Below are 14,220 nucleotides of genomic sequence, written 5' to 3'. Positions count from 1 at the left end.
GCGCCGGGCGCTGGGGTTCCGCGGAGCACACCGGGCCCGATGCGAGCGTTCTGTATGTGGCGAGCGTGGCCCCCCCGCGCTTGGCCGTCCCAGGCTCGCTACCCTGAGAACCGCCAGTTTCATTTCATAGCGGTGGGGTGTGTGGGTGTGAGTCTGGCGTTTCCTAGACCCGCTCAGTACAGTGTGTCTGCCGTGGCACTTGCCCTAAGTGTTTTCTAGCCTTATGCCTCACCGGGCTTTCTGCCGTGAGAAGAGGAGGCTGCGGGCAGAGCTGATTGCGGTCTCTCAGTGCCTAAAGGGGACCCATAGGAAACATGGGGACAATCTTTTTAGTAGGGCCAGCTGTGACAGGACAAGGGGGGATGGCTTTAAACTAAACCAGGGTAGGTTTAGACTGGATCTAAGGAAGAAATTCTTTACACTGAGGGTGGTGAAACCCTGCCAGGGGTTGCCCAGAGAGGGGGTGGAGGCCCCATCCCTGGAAACATTGCAGGCCAAGTTGGATGGGGCTCTGAGCAACCTGATCTAGTTAGCGGTGTGCCTGCTCCCTGCAGGGGGTTGGGCTGGGTGACCTCTAGGGGTCCCTTCCAACCCAAAACATTCTATGATTCTATGAGTTGAGCTCCTGGATTTTCAGTTCTGTACACTATCTGCTAGGCTTTTTGCTGCGTACTGACTTTTTTCTGGCTTTCTAGCTGGTAGCCTGTATCCTCATCAGAATGTTTGGTACGTTAGCAGCATGCAGACCGCAATCATTGAACTGATGCTTGCTGTATTCTAGAGCCAAGGTTCTTACTCTGTCGCAATGCCCCGAGTATCTGTGTGCACTGTTGTAAACGCTGTAGGACTGACTTTTTTTGTCTACAGGTTATGCCGCTGACTGCTTTCCAGAAACTTTATGCTAGCATGTTACTGTTTGCTGTGTACTTGTTGCTTTGATCTGGTGGTCTTTGGTTTGCTTATCCAAGTTGCTGCTGTGTAATTCAAAGCTCTAGATTTTTGGTTTGGTATTTTTCTGCCTCTGGTGTCCAACTCTTAACAGAAATACACAAATGGAATTTTTATGTCTGTCTTGATATCTATCTTTATCTTTTCCCCTTAATAGGCTATTGAGGAGGAAGGGGGGAATCCTGATGAAATTCCAGTGGTTTCAGAAAATAGCATGAAGAAAACTCCAAAAAGAAGCAGCAAAGGTACAGGGCAGTCAGACAGGATTTCCACCCCATCCCCCTTGAGTTTTCTAGCAACCTTTACTCGTGAAATGGAACCTTGCTAATCTTTTTTTCTGAGATCTTTTCCTTTTGGAAAAGTGCTTGGTTTAATATTGGCACTGTTGCTGAATGTTCTGCAGTCCCAAAGCTGTAGCTAACATTACTTGCCTGAGCCAGATTTGGGTAAGACTGGTTCTCTGGAAGAAATTAAGCACAGCTGAATCTTCTGTTCCTTGATTCTGATCTTTAATGCCATATGTTACTGGTACTCTTCCCCACATTTGTGCTCAGGTTTCTAGGGATGAGAGGTATGGTATTAAACTTACTGGTCATTTATTCACAGAACTTCATGTAGTTTAATAAGGAACTGGTCCACTCGAAGGATCTCTTGGTTTGTTCTCAGAGTTCCCTGAAATTTGTAGGAAGAATTACTAAGTAATGCTGAAGCAGTGTCAGTGTTTTTAAAATAGATAATTGGTTTTTAATGTGACTGTACTGTTGCTTTTGAGAAATATAAGAGGGTTTTTTTTGAGGAAGAAAAGGAGTTTCTAGCAAATTCAAAATAACCTCTAGTAATCTAGGGTTATGCTTATGCTTCATAGCTAATAGCAGTCTTATCTTTCTCCCCAGAACACTAGTTTTAATCAATATCTGAAATCAGATGTGTTTTTAAGGCTTTCTCTATGCATGATTTTTCTAATGGTGAGGCATAGCCTTACATATTCCATATTTTAAAAAAATGTGCGAGGCTTAAAAAAATTAATTAGCACAGTTTGATATTTGATTACAAAATAAGAATTTTTAAGATTTTGTATTAGAGCTGAGCAGAATAACTAGTTTAGATGAAGAATTTTAATTAAAATATTAATTTTATTTACACAAAATCTAAATTTGGGAGATGAAGCTTGACTGTTTTGCCAACTAATTTGTTTGATCCAGATTTTTGTCATTAATGTCCAGTTTGGAGTGGTTATAATTGCTTGCAAACTAAAATGTGAAATCTTAATTGGAAAGAAAACAAATGTCACAACTGTGCATTAAAGCAGACAGATCTTTGGTAATCACGTTTATTTTCAAGTCTCAGAAAAACACCTAATGTACATTATAGCACTTCTAGTGTTGGGATTGAAATAGATGAGGTGTTCCTCTCAGGTCTAAATCCCCTTTCCCTTTTTTTATTGTAATGTGCTTGTAGTTTCTGAGGAAAATAACATTCATAAAAGATGAAACAACTACTTAGCTCTGAGTTTGGGAAGTTCATATTTGGTGCTGAAACTAGTGTATTGCTTTCAGTAATGTCAGTTCCAATATTATGGGTCCAGCTGCTGAACAGAGCACTGCAGTAATGCTTACAAGTAGAGTGGGGTTTTTTAATTGTTTTGTGTTGGGTTTTTCGTTTGGTTTCTTTTTTTCTTTTTCCTTCTAGAACATGTCCATAGAGAAATGAAAGGTTGAGATAATAAATTACTGCAATCTCAGTTGAGCCAAATGTTCTGGGGAGTGTACAGCAGTGCTTCTTGAACTCATGGCAGACCTTGGGCTGTAGCATGTTTGTCAGACAGTTACTGAACTGGGATGCTATATGAACACTCGGTTGTGGAAAATAAGGAAAAACTATAACTAAACTGAATGGAATACCAACTCTGAAAAAATAAAACTTAAAGGATTTTTATTGTTGCCTTCTTTTCATTCTAATGATCATAATATTGTTAGGACGTAGACCAGATGAAGAGGGAGTAGAAGATAATGGCTTGGAAGAGGATTCAGGAGATGGACAGGTATGTGAGGCTATGTTTGAAGCAAAGTAATGATAGCATTGCTTTCAAGTTACAATGACTATTATATATACTTTTTTTCTTTTCACAGGAGGATATTGAAGCAAGTTTGGATAACTTGCAGGATATTGACATGATGGATATTAGTGTGTTAGATGAAGCTGAAATAGATAATGGCAATGCAGTAGATTGCGGAGAGGATTACAGTGCTGATAATATTCTTGACTCACTCTCTGATAGTAAAGAAAATACTGATGCAGAAGTGAAAGAACTTCCAGATCAGCCTACAGAATATGCTGTAGGTAACTTGGAGGCATCCCCACAATTTTCAGAAATTAAAGAAGAATCAAGAGAAATACCAGTAGTGATGGTATGGATCTCTTATGTGTGTGGAATCAGATTCTTTTTTTCCTTTTTTTTTTTTTAGTGTGGTGTGGTTTTTTGTTTTTTTAATTGACTAGCAAAACAGTAGCTAAAGAGTATTTGAAACAATTTGGGGCTCTACCAGTTGTCATAGTTGTTCCTTTTTCTCCTTTTACATAGTTGTGGAAATAGCATTCTTGATTTTAAAATGCTTAGATGTTTGTACACATATGACTGTACAAATTAGTAGTAATCCAGAAAGTGTTCATTTTAATCATCCTTTGAACGTCTTGCTTCACCTTATGTTTACATTCCCATTTTCATATCTTTCCTTTATTTAGGAGAACATCTGAGGCATATGAATGCTGTAGCCTTATTTACTTCAGTTGAACAGCAACATTCTGGGAACTATATTCTAGATTATTTTTCTGTTAAGATAGGGTCTCACAGTTACTCAGTTGAAAGTATTTTTATGTTGGCTTTCCGTGTTCGTCTGGCTGTTGCACTGCTTATATGATATTGTCCATCTGGGCTAGAAGATAATTGTTTTCCCCAAAGTCAAGCGTTTATCTCCTAAAATGTACAACAAAGCATTTGAAGAAAGTTTTCTCTGCCCCATCTAATAGGGAAGTATAGCTCTTTCTTGTGTGGGCACATTGTGTCATCAGTCTGGACTAAAGTTGGGTGGTTCCCCCCCCAAATCTGAAAGTTGCAGAAATAAGCTTAACCCCCTATCCCCATGCATATCCTTGTCCCACAGAAGTCAAATAGAAATACCCAGAAAGTAGGGGTTTTTTTCAGTGACTAAACTACTGGAGTCCACATCAGCTCTTGCAGTCTTCGTTTATCAGTAAAGAAAACAGTTAGTGAGTCCCATAGACTTTTTGCCTCTATGTTGTTGCTGTAAATAAGAGAGAAAGTTTGCTGTTGGAATCCTGATCCTTAAAAGATTTTTATGAGCCGACCAACATATTTGAGAGGTAATGAGAAAGTTTTATTCAGTCAGTGGGGATCAGGAAGAGACATGGGGGTCATTGCTCAGTTTTTACCCTTATTGGTTGTTTTGGATGCTAGATATACTTGGCTAATATCAGTTGTCAGTGAAAATAAAATCTTGAATTTCTCATTCAGGTTTCATTCCCATTATCATTCTTTTATAGATGACAAAATGTCTTCCATTTCCTTTTTAAAGGTAGAGGTTGAAGATGTTGGAAACAGTTTAGATGCTTCTTCATCTGATTTAACCGTAATAAAGGTAAATGGTAACCAATTTTTCTTTACAAACAAAAAGGCATAATATATGCCATGTGAACTGTATGCTGAAACAGTATATGCACAGTGGGTGCATTCTTACTCTGCAAAGAATAGGAACTAATGCCTTTCTAATTTAATCATATGGGCAAAGTTATCTATCTATCAGGTTTTATATATATATATGATGTATATATTGTACCGAGTTTGGGTGGTAGATTGCATTCTTTTTATCTGTTACATAAACCAATGCAGTGCCTTACATTATATTTAACTTCCATTAAAAGTATATGTATTCCATGGTGACAAGAAAGCTGAAACTGATACATTCCTGAAATCCTGGCCTTGTTTCCAGATCACTCATGGTGGGTTAAGGACACTTGTAGCTCCAGCTTCTATCGATCCTCCTTCCATAAAGCAGACTTTACAAAGTAGACTCTAGAGAAGAGTAACATGAAGATGTTAAAAAGTAACATTAAAACTTCATGTGAGAAATTTGTTTAAAATTCAACATTTTCAAAGCTGAAAATGGGCTAAATTATAGTAACTGTTAATTCTTTCCTATCTTGGGGGGCTGAGAAATGTCATTCAGAGTAACATCTTGACTTCTTACCAAATAGTGATATTTCTCCTTTTTTTATCTTTTTCACTGCAGGAACTTGAAGAGTTACCTTTGGCGCCAGGTACTGTTTTTCTTGGTTTTGTGGATTTGTTGGTTTTTTGTTTGTTTGCTTGGGTTTTTTGTTTGTTTAAATTAAGGAGGAAAAAAAAAAAAGGTCCTGGGCGTTGAAACAGTTTCATTCTTCATTTAATTCTTTTTGTGTCCCTGGTTGGTTTTTTTTTTTTTTTTTAAAAATGCATTACTGTAGTGTACATTATGGTGGACAATCCAGGTCATGCAGGGTCATGGAGATTGGAAACCCAGTCATATCACCAGATCTGTGAATAACTGTTTTTTTGAAAACATGTATTTAATGTGATGAAATGGTTCCCTAGAACTGTTAATATACAGTGGAGTTACGGAATGAGCCTTAAAGATGTAAAGGTTCTGAAAACAGATCTTGTGATATCACACTGTACTGTAGTTCTATGAATATAAATACAAGAGCATAGGTAATACAAAGCTTTGGTACAGAACAGAAATTAAAGCGTGACTGGACTTCAGAAGAAGGAATATACTGTCATCGCAGGAATTTTCTACAGATCCTATTCGCTTTCTGGACTGCAAACGTACTCGTGCACCATCAGAAGATGCCCGGTTCTCATGTTGGACTGTCTGCTAAAAGAATGTCACAGAAATTCGGAAATTGAACCCTCACGTTCAGTTAAGCATCTTGGACTCTGGAAGCTAACTAGAGAAGAAGCAGAGCTGAATGATTTCATGAAGAATATCGAGGATCAGCCAGAAGGTTTTTGTTAAATCTGTGGGGGCATTTTTCTTCCCTGTTAACAGTTCAGGGCTGATTTGGTAGTTTGTCAGACAGCAGTTAGCGTAGTGCTTTTAACACTGTGTACACTAGGGTTTTCCAATCTCTGTGTAGCTTAGAAGTTCTCTTGGTGTTAGTGTGGCAGCCATGCCAGTTCCACATTTGTGATTGCTGTATTTCCCTGGTGATTAAATCTTGTGCCATTCTATTCCTGTTAAATCCGTAGAAAATGAGAAAATACTCGACATTTTGGGGGAAACTTGTAAATCTGAACTACTTAACGACGAAGCTTCCGAAGCGGAGCGGCCACATGCACAGGAAGCAAGTAACGTGGTGCCAGGCAAGAGGCTAGCAGAGGAAGAGGACGCTCTTGCTGCCGCTCAGTTGGAGGAAGATGCTTTAGATTTGGACAGCAAATCGGCACAAGCTATGGCAAGGAAGGAAGCAAAGCGTTTAGTTGTAGCAAAAGGGGAGACAAGTGAACAGACAATAGAGGAAGAGAAACCGGACTCTGACTCTTTAGTAGTAGAGACCCTAAGCGATCAGAGTAGCAAACGCTCCCAAGGCCTGGAAGCCTCTAGTGGGGAAACAGCGGAAAAAGGCGCAGGTCCCGAAGCCAAAGATAGCAAAGAAGATGCCAAGAAAACAGAAGACAAAGCTAATTCTGAGGAATCCCCTGCTACTAAAGAGTCCTCAACCAGTGAGGGCGGTGATCAGAAAAAGAGGTTTGTTTTTTCTCCGTTATAGACCAGATGCTATCTTTTTTTCATTGGTCGTTAAGTGATGCGAATAAGCTGTTTCCTTCAATTGGCCACCGAGACTGATGAAATTGTAGCCTATTCCTAAAGAGCCTGTTTTATTTCTCCATGTGCAGATATTTTCATTATTTTTTTTTTTAAACACAGAGGGTTTGATTTCTTTCCTTCCTCAACCTTCAAAGGTTGTTTTCTTAAATTACTCTTATTTCTGTCATCTGCAAAACAGAATTGTCCATTTAGGAATATGAATCCCATATTTCTTGTCACTCTTCTATAAATTTGCAAACATAGCGTTTATTCCAGAACTAATTTACTGGTAGGTATCCAACTTTAGTGCACAATGTAGAATTAATGTTCTTTTTGCGTGTGATCGGTTGAATAATGCCGTGTTTTGTCTTTAGCCCTGTTGAGGAGGACAGAGATACAAAGATAATCTCAAAGGATGAGAAAGGTATGGGTTTGGTTGGTTTTTTTGGGTTTTTTTTTTTTTTAATGTACGAATGACTTTGAAAAAATGTTATGGGGTCAAATCTAACCATTGCTTGTGAGTCAGTTGTAATAAGTAAACATCCAAAGGAGTGAATGGAGTAATAGTTCTGCTCGCTTTCTGACTTGCATTTTTTGCATTGCTTTTTTTTGTGTCTTTTTAATTCCCTAAGCATGTGTATAGCTTCACTCTAATAGTTACACTGGAGTCCCACTAGTTTTGTGAATGGTGATAGGTACTGGCAAGACCAGGATCTGTCTGGAAAATGTCAGTGGCCTAAATCTATAGGTTTATACTCTGTAGCAATTCTGGTGAGGACTGTTAATTCAGTGAACCCTTAATGCAGTTTTCACATAGGCCTTCAAAGCATGAATTGTAAATTTCAGTTCATGTAACTTCTGTAATCTTATTAACCTACAAAGTTTAAAAAAAAACCCCAAACCTCTTGTGAATTAACATTTAATACTTTGTAATTCTCATAAAAGTGATTGAAGTTTAGGAAGGCAATATCTAGATGAAAACTCGTTAAAACTGTTCAAATGCAGATCAAGTATGGAAGTATGGACTTCAGAAGTTCATTTTTGTAGGCTGCAATTTGTGTATTGGTTTTTAGATTGATTGGAAGAGGTAGAATTAAAATTGCATTTGAAGAAGGTTATGAAGAAAAAAAGAAGTGGGCTTTGTAGGGCGAGTACTTTTCCAGTGTTGCATTCTTGCGCTACACAGTCTTTTATGCTTGGCTTTTTTCTACCTTAGGCCGCGCAGGTAGTGGTTCTGGCAGAAATTTGTGGGTTAGTGGACTTTCATCCTCTACTAGAGCAACAGACTTGAAGAATCTTTTCAGCAAGTATGGAAAGGTACGTAGCGGATATGTAAATTAACAAACTATTTTATCAACTTAAAAGGATGACCTTAAATTTAGCTCTTATTTTTCCTAATGAATAAGTGGGTAGGCTAAGTACTTAACTTCCTTGTGTTCTTTTGAAACTGCATCTGAAAGTAGCATACTTCATGGAGAAGGTTTTCTGAAATGGGGGGTGGGGAGAAATCCAGGTTTGGGGGAATCTCTGTGCAGATACATGTAAAAATGAGGCAGTTCTGGACAGGAGAGATTGGTGGGTTGTCATCCAGTCTGCTGTAGTCTAATTATATCTCTTGGGTGTCCAGCAATAGTCAATGCTGTTTTAAACTGTTCCATTTCAAGGGGTAATCCTTTGAGAAATCTAGTCTTTGAGGGCAGGCTTCCATTTGTTCTTCAGTGCCAGCTAGGATATGAGAGCAGAAGTTGTGGAAGGGAACTCATACTGTCACCCCTTCCTCCTAATATATTTTTGAATGTAGTGTTACATGTTTGTGTCACCAAGTGCATGCCTCTGCACTGTCAGAGATTGTCATCTGTGGATAGAAACTAACAGAAGTGTACTGTAAGAAAAGACAAAGCGGTTGTAGATTTTTGTTTTTTTATTATTATACCCTGACTCTCCCCCGCATATGTGTCTGTCTTAAGTTATCGAACTGCTCAGCAAAACTTGATAAATTTTTTTTATGGTGGTGTCTTTTTCAGTAGAGCTGTGTCTGTGATCTGTTCCGTAGCTAGATTTGTCTGTTTCACAGAATTTTGTGTTTGTTTTACAATTTTTTCAGAACATGTGGAGTAATCTTAAATTTGAACTTCTTCAACTATTGTTTGTGTTGCTGTTGACTTGGGTGTTCACATCATGTTGTGTGAAGTAGTCTTTAGTGAGGCCCTTGTAGAACACGGTTGGCCCAACAGTATAGAGGTCAAGTTAAATTGATAACCTTTCCTTTGCTGCCTGTCAAACGAACCTAGCAATGTTGTCTTGTGAGAATGCTGATGGAATGTTTTGTGCTGAGTGTGTTTCCTTCCTGTTAACGGTGGGTAGGTGCTATACCTGCGTGGTACTGGTAGACAGAGCTGCTCAAATGGTGATTAAGTTAGAATTTATTTGGTGACAGATCTGCAAACACAGGATAATTTTTTTTCCAAAGGTGGTTGGTGCAAAAGTAGTGACAAATGCTCGCAGTCCTGGTGCTCGCTGTTACGGTTTTGTCACAATGTCGACATCTGAAGAAGCCACTAAGTGTATTAATCATCTCCACAGAACAGAGCTGCATGGAAAAATGATTTCTGTGGAAAAAGTAAGTGGTAGCTATTCCATATCAGTGTAATGAAAATAAAAGTGTGCAAGTTTAATGTCTGTCTCCTATTATAAAAATATTTCTGGTTAAAATTCTAGGCAAAAAATGAACCAGCTGGGAAAAAGCCTTCAGACAAAAAGGAAGGTGAAACAAGGAAGGAAAAAGACAGGCACCATTCTGCAGAGTCCAAATCTGAGAAGTAAAGTGGTTTTTGGTATTTTTCTGTGTTTAAAGGCCACTCATATGAAATGCAGCCCTGTGACCAAAGTGAACAGTAACTGTAACAGATCTCAATTTGCTGCTTCTGAAATAGGAGTAATACTTGAAAAATGGAAATTGGTGTTCTACAGCAGTAAGCGCATCTTAATTGGCATTCTTGAGACATGCAGAGCTCTTTAGGATTTCATATCAAAACTTGTCAGTTATGTCAGGAGATACCCAATCCACTAATTTCTAGGTAGACCATAGTTTTTATCAGAATCATTTGTCCTCTGATCTGACTCTGGCTCGGTCTGTTCTCTTAACTGGCATGTATTTCCAGGTTTTAGCCTGTCTTTTTGATAGACTGTTTGCATGGTTAGCAAGTGATACTTCAGTATTTGTTTTTGAAGTGGTCTTTGGCTTTTGAAAGGGGCATTTTGCTTTACTACTTTTTGTTCTCTCATAAAGTTTTGAAAGATTTGGCAAAGGAGATGCTTTGGCAGGCTGGCCTGCTTGCACTGGGCATTCAAGGTATTTGCTTACAAAAGTGCTTCTGGTGGAGCTTGACCTCTGCCTGGGTGGGCCCTCTTTCTCCTATGCTGAGCATGGACTTTACTTATAGGCAGAACAGAAGACTTTATTTCTAGCACTCAAAGTCTCAAAATACTCAGAAGGATTATCTGTTGTTTCTCACTTTTGGTCGGCTTTAGCTTAGTATTGGTTGCTACTCTTAACTGTGCGTACAAGTACGCGTTGCCTTCAGCACTGAAGCACGGAAGGTATTGGGAGTGGGTTTTTTGAGAGTATTTTGTGGAGGGTTTTTGTGTTGAGGGTGGTTTTTTTGTTTTGTTTTGATTTTGGTGTTGGGTTTTTTTTGACATGGGTGGCTTGATGGGAGTGGTTATATAGCATTTTTTGTTAGGTTCTGTATTAAAGCAAAGTTTACCTATAGGTCTGTTAGTATTAAGAAGGAGGAGAAGACCGACAAAAAAGATGATGCTAAGAAATCAGAAAAAGATGGAAAGGATGAGAAAGAAGGAAAAGAGAAAGATGAACAAAAGGCCGGATCCTCTGATAGATCTAGGGCAAGCAAATCAGGTAATTCTAGCTGCCTTTCAGAAATGTTTTCGAGGATACTTGTTTTAAAAAACAAATTTTAAAAAACTAGTACAAAGAATATAAGGGACTGCAACAAAGCTTCTGTTTGGCATCCAAAAAAATTTCCTTTATCAGCTAAGTAGGAAATGGAAGAACAAATGTAAACATTGAGAATTGTGGCTGATTAGAAGACTTCAGCTTCTGCAAACTTCAGTATTCTTATTAGATGTGGTTCGTAATTCAGTAAAAAGACCATGAAGCGTACTTAGTAATACTGAGGTTTTCCTGGTGAACAAAACCCACCAGAAGATACCTTGAAAACATTTTTTTTTTTTCTGACTTGGAACACTAGTAACTTAGCAACAAAGTTTTCATAATTACTGGGTTTTAAATACGCAAAATGGTAAACTGAATTTTATGGAACTGTCACTGGGTTTAGACCTGACACTGTGCGGTTCTGTGTGCTTTTTTTTTTTTTTTTGTGTGATGGGGGTTTTTCTTTTGTTTTTTAAACTGTGGCAAAGGGGTGTGTTTTGCAGACAGAAGAATGAAAATAAATTGGCTTTCTTTTTAACTGTAAGCCCTGCCAGAAAACAACTACTGTAATTTTGTGGTAGCTTTAGTGTCCCCATCCCCAGCTTGGCCAAATCTGTGTAAGCTATTTAAGTCATAAATGTATTCTTCCATAAGTTAGTTAAAACCTCATTAAAATAACTTTTTACTGTTTAGTATCTCGACAGTTTTAAATCTTAAAAGAATTCTTGGATGTATTTTGTTTTCTAGCGAGTCGAGGAACCGAAAGGACAGTGGTAATGGATAAATCTAAAGGAGAGCCAGTAATTAGCGTGAAAACTTCCACATCAAAAGAGAGAGTAAGTACAACTTTCAGAGAAGCCTGTGTGTAAAAATAGGTGTCAAATAGCTTTCTATGCAAGTAATTGAAGGGGTTTTTTTGGGAACAGTTATCCTTTTATCACTTTTTTGAAAGCATTAGAGTGTTAGTGATGCTGCAAAGGTAAATGCTTATGCTTCACCTTCTTTATATTTTTTGTCGATGCTGTCCTACTTGGAAGAAGTAGAGTTGCAATGTGAAAATGCTGTTAGGGTAATCTATGTCCCTGAGCGTGGAGTGTGGTGACCGATGAGCTTTAAAGCAGAGTATTGTTTGCTACCAGTGCAAGTCAGATCATGGCCACATAGATGTTTAAACTCTTTAGAAGTTCTAGCCAAATTCTCAGGGTACTTTTTCCCTGGCCTACTTTTCCATGGAATTCCAACATTATATACCTTTGGGAAGGTACAATAGTCTGTTTTGGTCAGGTTGGCGTAAGGTAGACCTCTTGCCTAGGAATTTTAGCTAAAAATACACTGTCTTCAGCTAATGCATTGTTTTGATTTAACTCAAGAGTACAAAAAGCCAGGATCGCAAATCCGAGAGCAAAGAAAAGCAAGATATTTTATCGTTTGATAAAATCAAAGAACAGCGAGAACGTGAACGTCAGAGACAGAGGGAGCGCGAAATCAGGGAAACGGAAAGACGCCGGTGAGTTTTTCCAGTTTCACTCTCAACTTTGAATGGCATTTGGTTTTATTTCCCTTATCTGTGTTTTGAACAGGTTGCAATGTTATTGTCGTGCTGGCCCCCCAACATTAGTATCTCAGATTGATTTGATACTGATCTATTGATAGAACAGGCACAATGACAAATTATGAAGGTTTTTACTACTCTAATTGATCTTCTCTAAGCCTATGCTTTTTGGGAGACTCTTGTTCAATAATAACTTTTGTAGATGCTTTCAGGTCTCACGTTCCTCTTGATCAGATTTGAATTTCTATACTCCATTTTTCCCCTGGAAGCTTGTAAATACTTCTGTTTGTCAGACTGAAGACATGCTGTGCTCTGTGAAAGCTTTTTCAGAGCTGACTTTCAGTAGATACCGTGTTACTTACGCGGAATGCTTACCCTTGCTGCTTTCTTCTCTGTATGGACTTTTTTTTTTATTTGTTTCCCTAAACTAATCACGTGCTATTTAGTTGAGAAGAGATCATTCACATTTAAGCAGGTAGTGGGAAGAAGTAGAAACTTAAAAAAACCAACCAAACAAACAAAAAAGCAAACAAGAAACCCCACCCAAACCAAAGCAGCAATAAAGCTTAGACTTAAGATTCTCAACTGAAAATGAAATACCTCTTTTTCCCAATTAGAGAGAGAGAGAGGCGAGAACGAGAGCAGCGTCTTCAAGCTATTCATGAGCGGGATGAAAGGCAGAGGCTCCAGAGAGAGCGAGAACGGCTTGAATTTCAAAGGCAGCGTCTTGACAGAGAGCGCTTGGAGAGGGAGAGATTGGAGAGAGAAAGAATGCACATAGAGCAGGAAAGGAGACGAGAACAGGAACGAATCCAGCGAGAGGGTTTGTCAGCAGGTATAGCTACGCTACGAACAGGAACGGCGATCTGCAATGAGAAGGCCTTATGATCCTGACGGCAGGTAACAATAACCACGATGAGATTCCAGACTCCTTGATCGCATGCAGTTACAGATAGAGCATTCTAAAGCCTATGTAAATTGCAAGTACTCTTGCTAAAGCAGTCATGGGAGCTCACAACTGAAAGACTATTTAAGTGTTCCTTTTGACACTTAATACTGATCTTGAGAGAGAGAGAGCAAATGTCATACTCATATACCTGTAAGCACAATTTTATTACAGCAAGTTTAAAATTCTTATTTCCCAGAGAGGAGCGACCGAGAACAGAAACTGTGTGTATCAGCTCTAAAGCAGGATTGCTAGCGGGAACAGATACTCACTTCTCACATCAGCACATGCTGAGATTATGCTTTTTGTGTAGTGTTGATACACCTAGCTTCCTCCGAAACTGAAATGTGATGCCCACTTAACACACAAGGGGTTTTAATTATAAATCAAAAATAATTGATCGGATAATTGAGGTTTGATATGAAGAGAGCAGGAAAGGAAGGTTGTTTTCAGATTGTTACTAACTCTGACCTCCTTTTTTGCAGGCGAGATGACCCGTACTGGCCAGAGGCAAAGCGAATGGCAATGGATGATAGGTACCATTCTGAATTTAGTCGTCAAGACCGCTTCCACGACTTTGACCACAGGGATCGTGGCCGATACCAAGATCATTGTTTGGACAGGTTGGCAAGGCGGTGTCTTTTCTTCCTAAACCTTTATGGAAATTAGGTGTCTGTGGCTTACTAATGGCTTGAATGTTGCCAAAAGAGGAGAGCAAAACAGGGGACCCTTGTGCATTTCTCATGTCTAATTTTCCACGTGCTTGCTATCCTGTGTTTCCATCATTTATGGACGTATTGGAAAGAGGCTGCGTAAAGATTGTAAGCCAAGTCTTAATGTAGCCTGCTGTGATGCCGAGGGAGATCCTACAGCTTCTCTCGAGATGTATGGAAATCTGGTTTATGAATCCCTGTTTGTTAGCCTAAGATTTAGACATTTCCTTTTGCTTTAAAAC

General features: G+C 38.9%; 1 protein-coding gene across 1 annotated transcript in view; it reads left to right on the top strand.

Annotated features, from left to right (window-relative positions):
- Window positions 1–599: 599 nt before the first annotated feature.
- Window positions 600–14,220, top strand: part of LOC104124427 (scaffold attachment factor B1-like) — a 16,801-nt gene continuing 3,180 nt past the window's right edge. Inside the window, 16 exon segments of the mRNA XM_035892268.1 lie at window positions 600–1,193; window positions 2,925–2,989; window positions 3,078–3,356; window positions 4,542–4,604; window positions 5,256–5,283; window positions 6,254–6,752; window positions 7,187–7,236; window positions 8,029–8,129; window positions 9,283–9,432; window positions 9,531–9,631; window positions 10,586–10,731; window positions 11,515–11,603; window positions 12,138–12,274; window positions 12,937–13,140; window positions 13,142–13,219; window positions 13,751–13,888. Coding sequence (XP_035748161.1) covers window positions 1,163–1,193; window positions 2,925–2,989; window positions 3,078–3,356; window positions 4,542–4,604; window positions 5,256–5,283; window positions 6,254–6,752; window positions 7,187–7,236; window positions 8,029–8,129; window positions 9,283–9,432; window positions 9,531–9,631; window positions 10,586–10,731; window positions 11,515–11,603; window positions 12,138–12,274; window positions 12,937–13,140; window positions 13,142–13,219; window positions 13,751–13,888 — 2,159 coding nt within the window. The 5' untranslated portion in view covers window positions 600–1,162.

Source organism: Egretta garzetta, unplaced genomic scaffold (genome assembly GCF_000687185.1).
Source record: "Egretta garzetta isolate BGI_Z169 unplaced genomic scaffold, ASM68718v1 scaffold4, whole genome shotgun sequence".
In the NCBI taxonomy this organism is placed as follows: domain Eukaryota; kingdom Metazoa; phylum Chordata; class Aves; order Pelecaniformes; family Ardeidae; genus Egretta; species Egretta garzetta.
Note: the sequence above shows the minus strand (reverse complement) of the source record. Positions and strands in the feature narration are given on the sequence as shown.